We start from the raw sequence: 17,411 nt of genomic DNA on the forward strand, positions 1-17,411 counted from the left end.
CTCACTAGCACGTGGCACCGGTAGCAATCTTGAGATTACTACTCTGCTCGTCTTGCTCTTTAGCTTCCAACCTAACTCCCTAAAATCACTTTTTAGATCCTCATCCCCTTTCTTAGCTATGTGGTTGGTGCCAATGTGCACCACGACTTCTGGTTGCTCCCCCTACCCCTTAAGGATCCTGTAGACTCGATCCAAGACATCCCTGACCCTGGCACCCGGGAGGCAGCATACCTTCATACATTCCGGGAGTCTCGTTCGCGACCACAGAATCTCCTATCCGTTCCCCTAACCATTGAGTCTCCTATCACTATCGCTTTCTATTCTCCCCCTTCCCTTCTGAGCCACAGAGCCAGACTCAGTGCCAGAGACCTGGCCGCTATGGCCTTCCCCTGGTAGGTACCCCCCCCCCCTCCAAAACAGCATCCAAAACGGTATACATGTTTTGAAGGGGAACGGCCACGGGGGAACCCTTCACTGTCTGCCTGTTCCCATTCCTTCCCCTGACTGTAACCCAGCTACTCTTGTCCTGAACGTTGGGTGTGGCTACTTCCCTGTAACTCCTCTCTATGAACCCCTCTGCCTCCCGGATGATCCGAAGTTCATCCAGCTCCAGCTCCAGTTCCCTAACGCGATCTCCGAGGAGCTGGAGTTGGGTGCACTTCCTGCCGGTGTAGTCAGTGGGGACACTAGTGGTTACTTCCCAAATCATTGGCAAGCCTCTTTGCTCAGAGGTGGGGGTGCCTGTTGGCAGACCTGTCTGCCATTGAAAACAACAGTGTTGCATCTTTTTGTTAACATTGTAAGATGTACAAAATCAGAAGATTTTTGGTGGATTGCCATTTTTCTGGAAGGACGCATATTGTTTTCTTTTCTCTAATCCCTGGTTTCCCAAAACCTGGAGATAGGCGTACTAAGTTCATGTTGAGAGCTCTCAAGTGGCCTCTTGACTTTGCAGCCGTTAATTTAAATTTCAGTACAGAAGAAGGTTGTTTGAATCATTCTGCCAGTACACTCTATTTATCAGAGCCATTGACTCTAATCCCATTTCCTTGCCCATTGATCTTTGAAAAGATTTTCTCTGGCTCGACTCTAAACTTCTGGTGCTAAACCTAGACTTGTGTCTTCCCTTGTCACTGATCCATTGGCCAGCTGCAGTTTAAAAAAAAAAAAATTCAGTTAATCTGACACCCTTTGGAGGAATAGTTCCACCTGGTTTCTTTTGCTGTTCTCCCAGGTCAAGAATTTCCCGTGGGTAAGTGAGAAGGGAGTCTGATTACCGACCCCTCCGTTCTGAATCTGACTGCCCTGAGGATTTTTAAGTGTGATGTTGTGACAGCACCTACTTGGATCTTTCCCTCTATCCCTTCCTTGTGGAAAATGCACTTCATGATTATTCCTTTGAGACACCCCTTAACACACTCCTTTATGGCCAATCATCTTTGAACTTGTTTCCTTCTTAATTCGGTGTCAAATTTAGTACAATGGATATTTTGTGGAGAACCATGATGTTTTACAATTATTGGTATATTAATATTGGTAAAGTTTATTGACAGTCGCAAGGTTAATTAATAACTGGAGGATTGGCAGGGCTCTGACCTCTTGAACGTACATCCTGTGCTACGTGGGAAGTCAAGGATGCTTCCCGTGACCTAGACAACCATTTGTGCAGGAAATGCCATCCGTGACAGCAGCTTGAGCTCCAGGTTTCAGAACTGTGCCTGAAGTTGAGAGCTTCATGGATGAACAGGGAGGTACTTCAGGAGTGTCCCATTCTTCAATCAGTATTCAATTCTGAATATTGATGATAGTGATGGTTCATCTGGGGAGTCAGTCATAACCACGGCAACATGGGGGCTCAGCTGTATGGGGAGGTACAAGGAAGCCTGAAAGAACATTAGTGATAGGTGATTCAATCATTTTTTTATAATTTAGAGTACCCAATTTTTTCTTTTCCAATTAAGGGGCAATTTAGTGTGCCCAATCCATGTAACTTGCACATCTTTGGGTTGTGGGGGTGAAACCCACGCAGACACGGGGAGAATGTGCAAGCTCCACACGGCCAGTAACCCAGGGCCGGGATTCAAACCCGGGTCCTCAGCGCCGTAGTCCCAGTGCTAACCACTGCGCCACATGCCGCCCTAGGTGATTCAATCATTCGGGAAGGAAATTAGCAAGCAGGACCTCAAAAATGGTCATCTCTCGATTACTCCCAGCACCATGCACAAATCGAAATAGGGGGATAACTTGGATGAATGTGCAGCTGGAGAGATGGTGCAGGAGGGGGGGGAGGACTATAGATTCTTGGGACATTCGGACCTGCTCTGGACCTGTTGCACCTAAACAGAGCGAGGACTGTGCTCCTTACTGGGTAGTTTGCTGGTGCTACTGGGGGGTGGGGGTTAAGCTATCTTGTTACAGAATGGGAACCGGAAGGTAAAATCAGAAGGGAAGACTAAAGTGCACAGAAAATTGGGAGAGATTGATAGCTCTAAAATAAGGAATAGTAAGCTAATGGGTAAGACCAGAATAAGGAGAAAATACTAAAGTCTGATTCAGGTGGAGTGTACATGTATGTGAATGCACAGAATGTGGTAAATAAGATTGGTGAGCTACAGGTGCAGATCACCATGTGGAAACATGATGTGGTGCTACAACAGAGACGTGGTTCAAAGACGTACAAGACTGGGTTAAATATTCTTGGATACCAGGTGTTCAGGAAAGATAGGAAAGGTGCAAAAGGCGAAGGGCTGGCAGTATTGATTGAGGAGAGCACTGTAGTGTTGGAGAAAGTGGACTTCCCAGAAGGACCAAGGGCAGGATCTATTTAGTTAGCGCTCCGGAACAAAAAAAGGTGTAATTACACTGTTTGGTGTTGTTCACAAGTCACCAACTAGTGGGAAGGATACACAGGAGCAAATTTGCAAGGAAATTACAGAAAGGTGCAATCATTATAGGCTAGTTATAATGGGGGACTTTACTCAAATACAGACTGGGATAGTAGTACTGCAAAGGGCAGAGAGTGGCAAGACTTCCTAGAGTATGATTAGGAAATATTTCTTCACCAGTTATGTTTTCAGTTCACTGAGAAGAGGAGATTACTATTCCTGGTTCTTTGGGGATGAGGTGGATAAAGTATCAGTAGAACATTTTGGGGACAGTGATTATTGTATTGTAATGTTTAGGCAGACTTTGGTAAAGGACAAAGAACAATCCAGAGTAAGAATAATTAACTGGGTGAAAACCAACTTCCATGCACCAAGAACAGATCTGAGTCGAATAAATTAAAGTCAAATAGTTCAGGTACAATCAAGCTTAATTCCCTCGAAAGGGAAAGGGAGATCAGCCAGATCCAGAGTTCGTTGGATGAAAAAGGAGATGGTAATGAATATAAAGAAGGAATGTAGGGCACGATTCAGTGACCCCATTGAGCCTAGCATGGGTGCAATAGGTGAATCGTGCAAGAGCCCCAAATTGGGCTCCTTGCTGGGCGCCAGGTCGATCGAGAATCACCCGACTCGCTCCCCCGATGCGACCTCGATCTGGCTCTCGCTGGGCAACATCCAGATCGGAATATTTATGAGTCTAATGGCTTATTTAAATACCCGGACACCGGATTCACCTGGTGCCCAGTATTCAATGGATGCAACGGGGAGACCTCGTCAGGGTCGCCGTTTAGTACTGGTTCACACAAATGTGGACCAGGCGTAACGGCACCTGGGAGAGTCTCCCAGGCCATTGGAGACCCCCGGGTGGTCGGGGACAGGGCAAGATAGTACCCTGGCACCTGGGCACCTTTGGCACTGCCATCCTGGCAGTGTCACTTGGGCATCATCACAGTGCCAATGTGCCTGGGTGGCTCTGCCAGGGGTGAGGGAGGGAGGTCATTAAAGTGGAGTAAGTGGGGTGGGGAAGGATCGGGGCTGCCGATCAAACGGTGCCCCGATCCATGTGCAGCCTTTAAAGCTCACCAGCAAGAAATCACTCTAAAGTGCGGCCTTGGAGGAGAGACACTCCCTGAGGCTTTAAAAAAACCGGCAAAGTGCAATTGGATAGCGGGATGTTCGTCGTCGCTGCAGTCGCCGAGAAACACCCCACTAAACAGCGGACTTGGTTTGATGTCAGCTGAATCGCGCCCATATGCTTCTGATAGATGTCACGTCAAAAATATAATTGAGCACCAGGCTGACTATAGATGGTTCAGAGGGGAGGTGAAAAAGAAAATAAGAGAAGCAAGGGGGAGTATGAAAAGAGACTGGCAGCCAACATGAAGAGGAACCCCAAAGTCGTCTTTAGGCATATAAATTGTAAAAGGATGATAAGAGGAGGAGTCGGGGCCCATTAGGGAACAAAAAGTAGATTTACACACAAGGGCAGAGAGCACAGCTGAGATATTAAATTAATACTTTCTATCTGTCTTTACCAAGGAGGATGATATTATTCAGGCCTTGGTGAAAGAGGAGGTAATTCAGACATTAGAAGGGTTTAAGATTGAGATAGAGGCAGAATTGGATATGCCATCTGTGCTTAAAGTTGATAAGGTACCAGGACCGATGAGTTGCATCAAGGATGTTGAGAGTGTGGCCGAGGCAAATTCAATTGAGACATTGAAAAAGGAATTAAACTGACGGTGGTGAGCATCTGGAATGGGCTGCCAGAGGCAGTGATAGAGGCGGGTATGATTTTGTCTTTTAAAAAGCAGTTAGACAGTTACATGGGCAGGGTGGGTATAGAGGGATATGGGCCAAATGCGGGCAAGTGGGACTAGCTTAGTGATAGAAATTGGGCGGCATGGACAAGCTGAGCCGAAGGACCTGTTTCCATGCTGTAAACATCTATGACTCTGTTATCTGAGAAGGAAGAATGTGGAGGGGTGCGGGGAGAAGATAGGGAAATGGCACCAGGTGTATTTGCTCATTTGGAGAGCTAGTGTAGACATGGTGGACTGAATCACCCCTTTCTGCGCTGTAACGATTCTGTAATGCTGTGAAAGGATACACATGAGTTGTTGGCATCTTCCCTATCAATTCAGCTGTGATCAGCAGCTGACCAGAGACACAGAAACAGATCTTGTGGCCCAACATGTGGCCAGAATTCTCTGGGTGTTTGCTGCCGGCAGGGCACCCCTGCCCCTGGGTTTCCCAGCGACGGGAGCAAATGACTCTCTGCCTCCTGCTGCTGAGAAACGCGTGGCTGGCAGGCCGGAGAATCCCACCCGTGATGTTTTTTCCTCTAGTCTCAAATTCACTTTTATTTTCCTACATGCTCCCTGTACTTTCTATCATTTTTTTTCAGTCCAATATCTAATTCTGTTTTTAATCCCGGAGTACCCCCATCTTCTGTGCAAATAATTTTACTTGCTCTCTCTTTAGTTTCTGTTGTGATTCTTTTGCACACAGCGAGAGGTTCAGGGTCAGGAATGCATAGTCTGGAAGCGTGGTGGAGGCAGGTTCAATTAATTCAATGGACGAAATGGCCTCCTTCTGCGTTGTGACGATTCTGTGAAGTTTGTCCCCTCTAATGTCTCCTTGGCTAGCGGAAACAATCTGGACACTATTGACTTCACCAGTCATTATCCATAACTCTTACTCGGTCATCCACTATCGTTCTGTGCTCTAACATAGAAAGTCCCCAGCTTCTCAAACAAAATCATAGCATGCTTGAGAAGCACAGTGGAAAGAAAGAAGAGATGGCAAGCGTTTTGAAACATTTTGGGGTGTAACCCTTCAAAGGGCATGGAAAAATGAAAACTGATCAAGAATTTAAACACCTAGAAGCAAAGAAAGGAAATAGAAAACGCACATGGGGAAGGACACAGTAAGAAGTCTTACAACACCAGGTTAAAGCCCAAAAGGTGAATCCAACTCCACATCATGAGAAAGGAAGCATTAGTGGAGATAATTAATACTTTACGCGATGGGAAGAAGTGTAAAAGAATCAAAAAGCAAGTGAAATAGCTGGTGGTAAAGGAGGTCATTGGCTCTAAAATGAAAATTCTTAGACTGAGCCTGAAGCCGGCGAAGGAACCTACACATTGGTGCAACCTTGGTTCTCTCCGTCTCAGCCCTTTGGACTCTTTAAGTAATTCTTCACAAAATGCTAACTTATCTGTTTCGTTCACAGAGCTGATTAACCTCTCAGGCCTTTCCAGCCTTTTATTTTTTTTGTTTCAGATTTCCACTGACGTTTTGCCGTGGTTTGCTGCCTGACCCTATTTGGTGCCTATTTTTTATTTTCAACATTACAATCTCTCATCCCTGTTAACATCTTAGTTAATCAACATTGGACCTTTTATATCCTTCTTAAATTACAACAGTGACTATACTTAAGTACTTAATTGGCTGTAAAGTGTTCAGGATATCCTTCTACAATGAAAAGAGCCGTATAAATCCAAATCTGACTTTGTGTCTGATTTGGAGTTGGCCAAAACTATACACAGCACTCCAACCGTGGTGTAAATAAGCTATGCACAGGTTCAATATTGCTGCCTTGCATTTTTAGTCTATACCTTTTCGATGTTAGCACCTCATAATATGGTAAAACATCCGAAGATTCTACTTGTCTACCCTGGCTGCCAGCACTTTATGATCTGTGTATGTGTGTATATGCTGTTAACATTGAGAAACGAGGAATAAAGCAGAATCCAGACTCCCGTACAGCAGCAGATTGTTAAAGAACTAGGTAGCCGAAATCACTTTGACTCTCAAATAGAATTATTTCCTGATGTCTGTTTGAGCATGTTGTGACCTAGCTCTTAGTGTTGAGATTTTCTTTCCATGCCAGTTTGCTCCTCCTTGCCAGACTACATTTCTATAGAGTCAGTCTTGGCTGAGTGGGTACCATTCTCACCGCTGAGTCAGAAAGTTGTGGTTTCAAGTCCTGCTCCAGGAACTTTGAAACAAAATATGCAATGACACTGTGGAAGGTGGCATCTTTATGAGATAATAAACCACGGCTCTGTCTACACTCTCAGGTAGAAGTAAAAGATTTCATGGCAGGATTGTCAGAAGACATTGACCTGGCCAATGTTTATTCCTTAACTGCTATAACTAAAAGCAGATTATACAGTTGTTGAGTGCCACACTTCCTACATTAGATCAATAAATCGACTTCTAAACAGCACCGTTGACTGCAAAATGGTTTGTGATGTCCTGTAGTTGTGAAATACACAGTATTAATTCTTCGATCAGGTGACACTTAGTAGAGTTTTGGAGTCAGTGGCGTAGTGGTATTATTGCTGAACTAGTAATGCAGTATCTTGTGAGAGTACCTTTAAGAAATGGGTGTTTATCAGTAATGGTGGAGTGTGGGCGGAGCTGGGCTGTCTGTCAGCATTTTACTTTCGTTTTAGGCTGTTTGCTGCAGGGTGTGGTTTAGTTTCGTTTTCAGAGTTGGATAGCTGCAGTCATAGCCAGAAGGTATATTAGAGTCTCTCTCTGTAATCTAAAGACAGTAAATCGATCCTGGTGATTTAAAACTAATAACAGTAGTGACTTTAACCTGATGCGCTTCTGGTAAACTGTGTTTTAAGTCTTATGGATGTTAAAAGGAAAGCTTACGGATTACTTAGTGTTGTATTCTTTGGGGGTTGTATTTGAATTAATGGTTGCTAAGATGTTCACTGTATGTTTTTAAAAAATTAACTTGAGTTCATAGAATAAACATTGTTTTGCTTGAAAAAATACTTCTCCATTTCTGCTGTCCCACACCTGTCGAGTGGGCCGTGTGCTCCCCATACCACAATCTATTAAAAGTTGTGGGTCAGGTGAACTCCATGATACACTTTGGGGTTCTCTAAACCCTGGCCCAGAACACCAGAGACGCAAAGTCATACTTTGGGGACCCAGGTTCGAATCCCACCATGATGTGCATGGATTGGCCATGCAAGTGTCCAAAGATTTACAGGTTAGGTGGATTGGCCATGCTAAATTGCCCCTTTGTGTCAAAAAAAGGTTAGGTGGGTTTACCGGGGCGTGGGCCTAGGTAGGGCACTCTTCCCAAGGGTCGGTGTTGACTCGATGGGCTGAATGGCCTCTTTCTGCACTGTAGCTATTCTATGATTCTATGAATTCAAAAAAATCTGGAATTAAAAGTCTAAAAATGTGACCATGAAACCATTGTTGAGTGTTGTAAAAAACCATCTGGTTCACTAATGTCCTTTAGGGAAGGAAATCTGTCATCCTTACCTGGTCTGGCGTACATGTGACTCCAGATCGACAGCAATGCGGTTGATTCATAAATGCCCTCAAGGGTAGGCAATAAATGCTGGCCCAGCCAGCGATGCCCACATCCCATGAACAAATAACAAATCATGACCAAGGTGTGGGGTCAGAAGACCAGTAACAGAATGGAGAGCAAGCTGACTGCTAACAGGAAACAGAGTAGGAGTTAAAGGTAGTTACTTAAACTCACAAAAGTTGGGAAGTGATGCTCCACAAGATCGGTACTGGGACCGCTTTTGCTCAGTGTCAATATGAACTATTTACATTTAGGAATCGGAAGTGCAATATCAAAATTTGTGGGTGACACCAAATTGCGAGTATAGTTAAAACAGAATGACTGACAAAATGCAGAAGGGCACTAATAAACTGGTAGACTGAGCGTGTAATTGAAATATTTAAAAATTTTAGCCAGTATGATCAATAATCAGCCTACATTTTCCTCGGGGATGAAAAGAGTCCAAATGGTTTAAAGAAGCAGAGCGATCTGGGAGTGGGGGAGGGGATGCAAATCACTAAAAATAGCAATGTAGATTAATAACGCCATTCAAATTTTCTAGAGTGAGAGAATTGTAAAGCAGAGAAATGCTCTCAAACTTGTGTAGAACCTTGCTCAGATCATTCTTGGGAGTACTGTGTCCAGATCTTGGCATCATGTTACAAAAGTAATATTCTGGTGCTGGAGAAGGTGCAAAAATGGTTTATCAGAACGATAATAGAACTTCTGTCAGGAAATACTGAAAAGGCAGCGGTTCTTTTTCCAGGAAGGAGAGAAGACTGTGGAGTGACAAGTTGGAGGTCTATAAAGTTATGAAAGGGTTGGTAAAGTAGATCTAGAGGAGATATCTGCACTTGTGAACTATGAGCCATACACACAAGAGAGTTACTAATGTACTCCAGCCAGTTACAGCAAATATTTGTTCCAGGGTAAAGCTCTGTCTTCACCCTAAGGGTTGCAAATGTTTGAATTCTCTACTCCGAAGGACTGTCGATGCTTAGCTTTTGAGTATGTTGAAGTCTGCGATCAATAGATTTTTGGATTCTAAAGGAATCCAGGGATGTGGAGATTGAGCAGGGAAGTGGAATTGAGATCATGAATTAGCCAGGGGAGGAATCAGTGGCGTAGTGGTATTGCCACTGTAATCCAGAGGCTCAGGATAATTTCCTGGGAACCTGAGTTCAAATCCCCACCATGGTGGCAGATGATGGAGTTAGACTTCCAGATTTTTATTGAATTCAAATGTTAACCGTGAAAGCGTGGTCGATTGTTATAAAAACCTATGTGGTAACTAATGCCCTTTAGGGAAGGAAATCTGCTGTCCTTATCTGGCCCACATGACTCCACATCCACAGCAGTAGTTGACCCTTAAAGCCCTCTGAAATGGCCAAGCAAATCATTCAGTTGTATCAAATGGCTGCAGAGAATTGGAAAACGAATGAAATAGATTGACCACTAGGCATCTACCACTGGGACGACAATGACAAACTCAGCCCTTTTGACCTTGCAAAATTATCCTTGCTGACATCTGGGGACTTGTGCCAAAATTGGGAGAGCTGTCTTCCAGACTAGTCAAGCCTGACATAAATCATACTCGCATGCACCATCACTAGGTATGTCCTGTCCCAACAGCAGGGCAGACTCAGCAGAGGTGAAGGCACAATGGACTGTCACACAGAGAGAGTTGGTGGTAATGGTAGTGTGATTTACAGATTGTCATGGGAGTCGTCAACTCAGGACCCCATGAGGTCTCAGGGCATCAGGTCAAACAGCCGCCTGCTGCAACGCCCCCCCCACCCCTTCACAGCTGATAAATCAGTACTCCTCCATGTTGTACATCACTTTGAAGGAAGCACTGAGGGTAGCAAGGGCACAGAATGTCCACCAAGCTGGGTTTGGTAGCACTAACCACAGACCGAGCTGGCAGAGTCCTAAAGGACATAGCTCTACTGGGTCTGTGACAGGTAGTGGGGGAACTAACAAGAGGGGGGAAAATAACTTGATCTCATCTTCACCAACCTGCCTGCTGCAGATGCATCTGTCCATGACAGAACCGGTAGGACTCACCACCGCACAGTCCTTGTCAAAGTCAAGATAAAGTCCTGTCTCCATTTTGAGGATACCCTCCATCTTGTTGTGAGGCACTACCACTGTGCTAAATGGGATAAACTTAATTTTCGACACCCATGAGACACTGTGAACCATCAACAGCAGCAGTGAAAGGAGGCCCGTGGGGAGCGTAAAGAATGAACATGGACTAAATGGCCGAATGAGGGTGGCAGGTGGCGCAGTGGTTAGCACTGCTGCCTCTCGGCGAAGAGGACCTGGGTTCAATCCCGGCTCCGGGTCACTGTCCGTGTGGAGTTTGCATATTCTTCCCATGTCTACGTGGGTCTCATCACCACCACAAAATTGTGCAGCGTAGGTTGATTGGCCAAGCACAATTGCCCCTCAATTGGGGAAAAAAAAATAGAATTGGGTACTCTAAAAAATTTTTTTTAACTGGGCCGAATGGCCTGTTACTATGCTATAGATACTATGTCAGCTCTTTATGTATTCTGTTATCTTCTAGCCCTTCGCCCAAATGGCCCTCAGTTACAGCTCTCAATCTTAACAGTGAGTTTTGGCAGGCCGTTTTACTGTAGGTGCATCGGAGGTTGACTGCAATATGCCATTCCATAGAAGCTGTAGAATACTACTGAAGTTTAGGAGTTCCGGCTTTTCATTTAGCCTTTCATTTATCCCAGAAACACTAAAGTCACTTGACACGCTGCTATCACTGCCTGGTCAAGATTGGCTAACTTTGTATGGACCTATCACCTTCCTGGTCTCAACTGTAGACTATGTAAACTCATGGAGCCTTGGGGCTTGCAGCATTTTCTGTTTTAACATGCCGCCAAAGCGTCTTCCAAACTGACAGACACGTGCAATTGTGACATTTTTCCTTTTCCGAATTGATCGTCTGAAAATGTTGAAATTCATGCAATTTGGACGATACGGCTGTTTTTCCACTTGAAAGCATTTTTATATTGATACGGTGAAATAAGTACGTGCTTTGTGGAAAAGAGCGAGGGAATGGGTCTAATTTGGTAGTGGATCCGTTCTTTGCTCTGTCATTCTGTGCCACTGGAAGTCAGTGATGCTGTTTTACAGCCTGCTCTGCCTGTACATGTCTAGCACACGTGTTGCATGGGTATTGTGCGTGCATGTGTCTCTCATGAATATATACAAACATTACACTTCGTAGGCTCACAAAAGATGCTGCATCTGCACATTACAGAAAACTTGCTGTAATTCATACCACAACGAAGAAACATTCTGTCATATTAAGAGGCTGGAGGATCGGCTCCAGTGATATTCTGTCAAAAACATAAGAAATAGGAGCTGGATTCGACCATTTGGCTCTTTGCCCCTGCTGTGCCATCCAATGAGATCACGGGTGACCTTCTGGCTCAATGCCAGCTTCCTGCACTATGTCCACACCGCTAACCCCTTCGTACACTGAAATCTATTGAGCTCGGTCTTGAATTTAATTAATGACTGAGCATGCGCAGCCCCCTGGGTGAAAACATTTCTCCTCACCCTCAGTCCTAAATGACTGGCATGTCATTCTGCCACTGTGAGCCGGTGTTCTCTATTTCCTAGCCTGGAATTAAGAACATGTGTCCTTCGTGTCACCACAAACACCTGTTTCATTTTTTCAAAGTTTGCGATGCAGCCTGCATGGCATCTCCTTTCCATTTTGTCCCCTGTTCGAGCTGTGGTTCGCCCCACGGTTATAGCAGGTTGGACGTAGCAGGTAAAGGTGTCAACTGTGGCTCAATGTCTCACTCTCGCCTATGAATCAGAAAGTCACGGGTTGAAGGTCCACTCCAGAGAGTTGAGCACACAATCCAAGGGAAGGCTGCATTGTCAAGAGGGTGCAGCCTTTTGGTGGTGATGCTAAACTGAGCCGCCATCTGCCCCCTCAAGTGGACAGTAAGGCTCCCATGGCACTATTGGAAGAGATCAGGGGAGTTCTCCCCGGTGCTGTAATCAATATTTATCCCTCATCCCACTTCACCAAAACATTTGAAAACAAATGCAAAAGCTGATGCTGGAAATGTGAAATAAAAACCAGAAATGGCTGGTGACATTCAAATAAGGTTGCATCTATTGATGGAGTTAACGGTTTAGGTCAGTGACGTTTCATTGATTGCTTTTATTTCTCCAGAAGAGAGGATTTGGTCATTTTGACACACTGCTGTTTGTGGGAGCTTACGTGGTGCAAATAGCCTGCTGGGTTTCCTTGTATCACACCAGTGACAATTTCAAAATGCTTGCTGTGAGGTGCATTTGGGAGCACTGAGGTTGTGAAAGTGCGACAGAAGTGTCAGTCCTTCCTCTCATTCTCTCTATTTCTCTTTCTCTCCTTGCTTTTGCACTTTTGTGTTGTCACCCACTTTCTCCCTCTTGCCCTTTTGCTTACTTCTCTCTCTTACTTTCCCTCTTCTCGAATCACAACAGCCAAATACACTTTGGACAGCCCGTTTAGCTTTGCCCCTGCCCTGCTTGGGAGGTTACTCCAAAATTGAATATTCTCCTTCTCCCTGGTATTTATTATAAATGCTACTTCCAGTAATTCCCATCCGTAAACTCTACATCCACATTTATGGTATATTTGAAGTGGTATTTCATTGGTGTTGGCACGACTGTCGGTTGCTATTCCACTGAAGTGCCCTCTCGTTGATCACACTTTTGTGACTGATACTGCAATGACTTTACCATTTGCACACTGAGATTTTTACTGCCTCCAGGATTTTCTGTGCCAAGTTGTGATGCCTGGTCAGCTCACTTTAACCTTTCAGAAGGTTAAACATACACAGACAAACTTACTTTGTATCTTGGTAATTAAACTCGAGCATACACATGTAAATTAAGGTACAATTATTTTACAAAACATTTAGAATTTAATAACATTTTAGAGTTTTTCATTTCCCTCCAATTTAGGAAAGGATTTATTTTCTGGACCTTTTAATATATTTTATTAAATATAATTATGCATTAAACTACAAGCCTCAAGTCACACAAACAAGTGCTCATTGATAGTTCCCATAAAAGTTAACAGCATGGTGACTGTGATGAATGTAGCAAGAGATTGCTGCCATCTACGTCCCAAACTTGTTTGGCCGACTTCCTCCGTTAGTAATTATTCTGGAGGCATGCTTAGTCAACTAACTTTGAAGTTGACGACCTGGAAACATTGCTTTCAACCCATTGGCCAAATTGCAAATCATAACCAAAGAAAGTCAAATGCGATTTGAGCGTCCTCTTAATTACTTTACTTATAGTGATTTCATCTGCTACGCAAAAGATTCCTCTGCGGCTACAGGAATGTTCCAGTTCAAAGTGTTGTTGCAAAGCCGGTAAACTGTGGATACGCTTGCTTTCCTTTTCATGTACAGGCGGAGTTTATCCCGGAATGTTTCTCCAAGAAAGCTGTAAATAATGGGATTCAGACAACTATTAGAAAAAGCTGCCAGGTTAACAATATGACGTGTCAGTGGATAATAGTGCCCCATTGATTCCTTGAGGGAAACTGATGAATCCTTTGTGCCTTGCAGTAGCTGAAGGCTGATGAAAACATTTTCAGGTAACCAACAGATGAAGAAAACCAGAACAACTACAACGATCATGCGAAGGGCCTTCTGACGCCTTGGCCAAAGGCGGTTGTGCTTCTGGGCGTTTGTGAGAATCCGTACAATCAGCGAGTAGCAGAGTCCAATGATGAAGAAAGGGATGACAAACCCGAGAGTGACTTCCAACCATTGGATCTCCATGACATCTGCAAAGCAAAAGTGAACTTCCCCCGTGTGGTGGGCCTGGACCACGGCAAAGGGCATCATTGCAGCCAGGATGGATGTCAGCCAGATCAGGCCACAGCTCCATTTTGCATGCCGCAGAGTTCGGAGTGTGCCAGACTTCATTGATTGTGCCAGAGCAAGGTACCGGTCAAAGCTCATCCAAGTGAGAAAGAAGATGCTGCTGTACATGTTGATCTGCAGGAAGAGAGACATGAAGGTGCACAGAATGGCTATGTCATAGTACTTGTCGTTGAGGTTGAAGACCTCAATGAGGGAATCTGCTACAAGTATCAGATCAGCTACAGCAAGGTTTACAAAGTAGAGGTCAGGGATCGTCATTTTCTTATGATCGTTCAAGTTTACAACCAGGATTAACCCATTCCCAATAAAGCCTATAGGAAATAGAAAAATAGTATACAAGCAAGATAGAAAGAGGCTGATGTTATAAAAATAGCTATCCCTTTGATTTTCAGTGACTTGGCCACAATGTAAGGTTTCATTACAGTAACTGGATTTATTCAGTTCACTTTCATTGGAAAATAGTAATATTCGTGAGACTAGGTGCACTTCCATCGTCAAAGACCGTGATGAATTTTCAAAGATTATATGTTGAATGATCTATAAATAGTGCTTTGGTGTTTTACGTATTTACATTTGTCTGTATTCATGCAGTCAGTCAATTTGTCCCAAGTTATCTGAAGTGCATCTGCCATGTTTTATAGTAGCATGCTTTATCTGCTGTTTGGAGAATCCAATGGGACACAGACTTGGTCCCTGCAATTACATTGTGGTTCTGGTCAGTACATGTGGTTTTACTCATCTCTAGTTCAAAGTGCCTCTCCCTGGCCTTCATTCAGATGTGTTTACCAGTATGTTGATGCTTGTTGTGGGCAATTGAGACCTTGATACTGGAAAGCTCTGTCTGCCTGTTTGTCCGGCGGTTGCTTCTCTACCCCTTGGCCGTTGATCACAGTTCTTAATAGGCCAGATATCTATCTGTGCCTATAATGGTCGGGTTCCAATAGCAGGCAATGGTATTTTGGTAATGCATTGTGGTGACGAGTGACGACTGAATCTCATTTATTTGGTGACTTCCTCGGAAGAGCTGAAACCTTTCCCCTCTTGCGGTTTATTGGCGGTCAGTTGATAACTGGCTATAAAATCCAATGTGAGCATTGAATCCAAATGAGCATCCTGCAGTTAATGGAAAGGTGGGGGAAGAGGTGGGGGACAAAAGTAAATATGGATCAACATATCTTGTGCACACAACAGGACAATTCCTCATCTAAATGAAATGCTGCAATGTGGAGTTGAAAACCTTTTCTTCCAATTACTTGAAGATGACGCATTCATCTAGACACCTGGTAAAAACATTCTGTCCAATTGTATTAGCAAACTGTACGAATGATAATGTCCCTTTTAATGCTCTGTACATTCATGAGAAACAAAATTCAGAGGCTGTGATGTGTTTAAAAAAGGAATTTCAAGCAAGTGTGAACCTAACACTGAAATATGCTGAAGGATCTCCAACAATAAGAAAAAAAACTGCATGCATGTAACTGGTGTTGCGTATAACTTGGAACTGTTATGTAAAGAAAGTTAATCAATGCTTACTGTAAATGTCAGTTTGATAAAAGGGTAACTTTTTTCTTTTTAGGACTTAAGCTGCAGTGTAATCTCTTAGCATACACAATGTTAGCACTAATGCTGTGTTGGAAGCATCATTGCAGCACAATTATGTTTGCATCTGTCATTTGTGTGAAAGACTCTTCATACTGGAGGAGGATTTCAGTACAGAGCTGAAAATTAACCTTTTGAAACTGGGAGTTTTCTTTTAAGCTAAGCACCATCGTGAATACTCTTGTGACATTGCTCCACATGCTGAGTGCTAATAGTGTGGAGAGAGATTATCATCAGCCTTCTGTCATCATGTCATGCTGCACTGCATTATTCATGTGGTGCTTTACATTGGGAAAAATTATTTCCTCGATTTTCCATCTGCTCTATTCCTTGAGAAGGAGCAGCTTTTTCTTTCATGATGTGGAGATGCCGGCGTTGGACTGGGGTGAGCACAGTAATAAGTCTTACAACACCAGGTTAAAGTCCAACAGGTTTGTTTCAATGTCACTAGCTTTCGGAGCACTGCTCCTTCCTCCGGTAAAGTAACCTGAGGAAGGAACCTTCACCTGAGGAAGGAGCAGCGCTCCGAAAGTTAGTGACGTCGAAACAAACCTGTTGGACTTTAACCTGGCGTTGTAAGACTTCTTACTTTTTCTTTCAGACATTGCACGATAGAAGTGAGAGTTGTCCATTATGGTGCAATTTCTGGTAAATTCAGACAGCATGGCGTTATTTTTGGTCCAGGGCTATCAATAAACCACAAAGTTATGACAAATGTAACTGATGATGTGCAGCAATGTAAAGCTTGAAAAAGACAAGCCATATATTAACATGTTTGAACTTCCTGTCATAAGCAGTGGAATGTTTAACAATAATTCAAATAGGAAGTAAAAGTGCAAAGTATGGGCGTTGTCTTTTTTTAAAAAAGGTGTGCTTGCGCATAGTTATTGCATCACTTGTAAAAGTGCCATGACGGCCGTTAAGGATTTGCTGCAGGAATTCATATGGCCTATATCAACTGGAGAAATTGACAAATGGGTCTGAGAAGCTGGAGGTTTTCCTGGGCAGTTAAGACTGGTGTGTATGGTCTGGGTTAGAGAGGAGTTTCCTCAGGATTGCACAGCACAGATTGATCGTAACATCACCCAAGTTCTTCAACACTTCTTGTGGGGAAAAAACTTTTGTTTCATTTTTGGCCCTTGTTGCAAATTGTACAAAATTGTTTCTTTTAAGAGAAAGTCTCATTTTTTAAATGTACTTAGGAGTTCTAATGAGCAAAGAACTCAATTTACACAAGTGAGCTTAAGAGTTTTTTTTTTAAATTCTGACCACCATTAAATGGTGTTTTCCTCTGCTTTTCTAAGTTTTGTTTTATTGCACATTTTTAATCGATGGGTGGCCCGCCAGTAGATTTACCGAGCCCACTGTTGTCAATGGGATTTCCCGGTGACTGCATCCCTTGTCGCCAGGAAACCCGTGTGCCAGCGTGGGACCGGAATACCCCGCTAGCGTGAACAGCTAGGAGATCGTGCCCAGTAGTTCTTATTGGTGTGGAAGCTTTATTTATCAACGTTATGAAGAGTCACCAAGTGGGGGTTTAGACATAGATCATACAGTGCAGAAGGAGGCCATTCTTCCCATCGAGTCTGCACTGACCCACGTAAGCCCTCATTTCCTCCCCATTCCCATAACCCAATAACTCATCCTAACCTTTTTGGGTCACTAAGGGCAATT

General features: G+C 43.8%; 2 protein-coding genes across 2 annotated transcripts in view; one reads left to right on the forward strand and one right to left on the reverse strand.

Annotated features, from left to right (window-relative positions):
• Positions 1 to 17,411, forward strand: part of chlsn (cholesin) — a 540,096-nt gene that overhangs the window by 85,370 nt on the left and 437,315 nt on the right. The window lies entirely within an intron of this gene.
• LOC140393571 (G-protein coupled estrogen receptor 1-like) overlaps positions 13,141 to 17,411 on the reverse strand; it is a 57,015-nt gene continuing 52,744 nt past the window's right edge. The window contains exon 2 of the mRNA XM_072479854.1: positions 13,141 to 15,251. Within this exon, the coding sequence (XP_072335955.1) occupies positions 13,557 to 14,630 (1,074 nt within the window). The 5' untranslated portion in view covers positions 14,631 to 15,251 and the 3' untranslated portion in view covers positions 13,141 to 13,556. The remainder of the gene's footprint in view (positions 15,252 to 17,411) is intronic.

Source organism: Scyliorhinus torazame, chromosome 17 (genome assembly GCF_047496885.1).
Source record: "Scyliorhinus torazame isolate Kashiwa2021f chromosome 17, sScyTor2.1, whole genome shotgun sequence".
Lineage (NCBI taxonomy): Eukaryota > Metazoa > Chordata > Chondrichthyes > Carcharhiniformes > Scyliorhinidae > Scyliorhinus > Scyliorhinus torazame.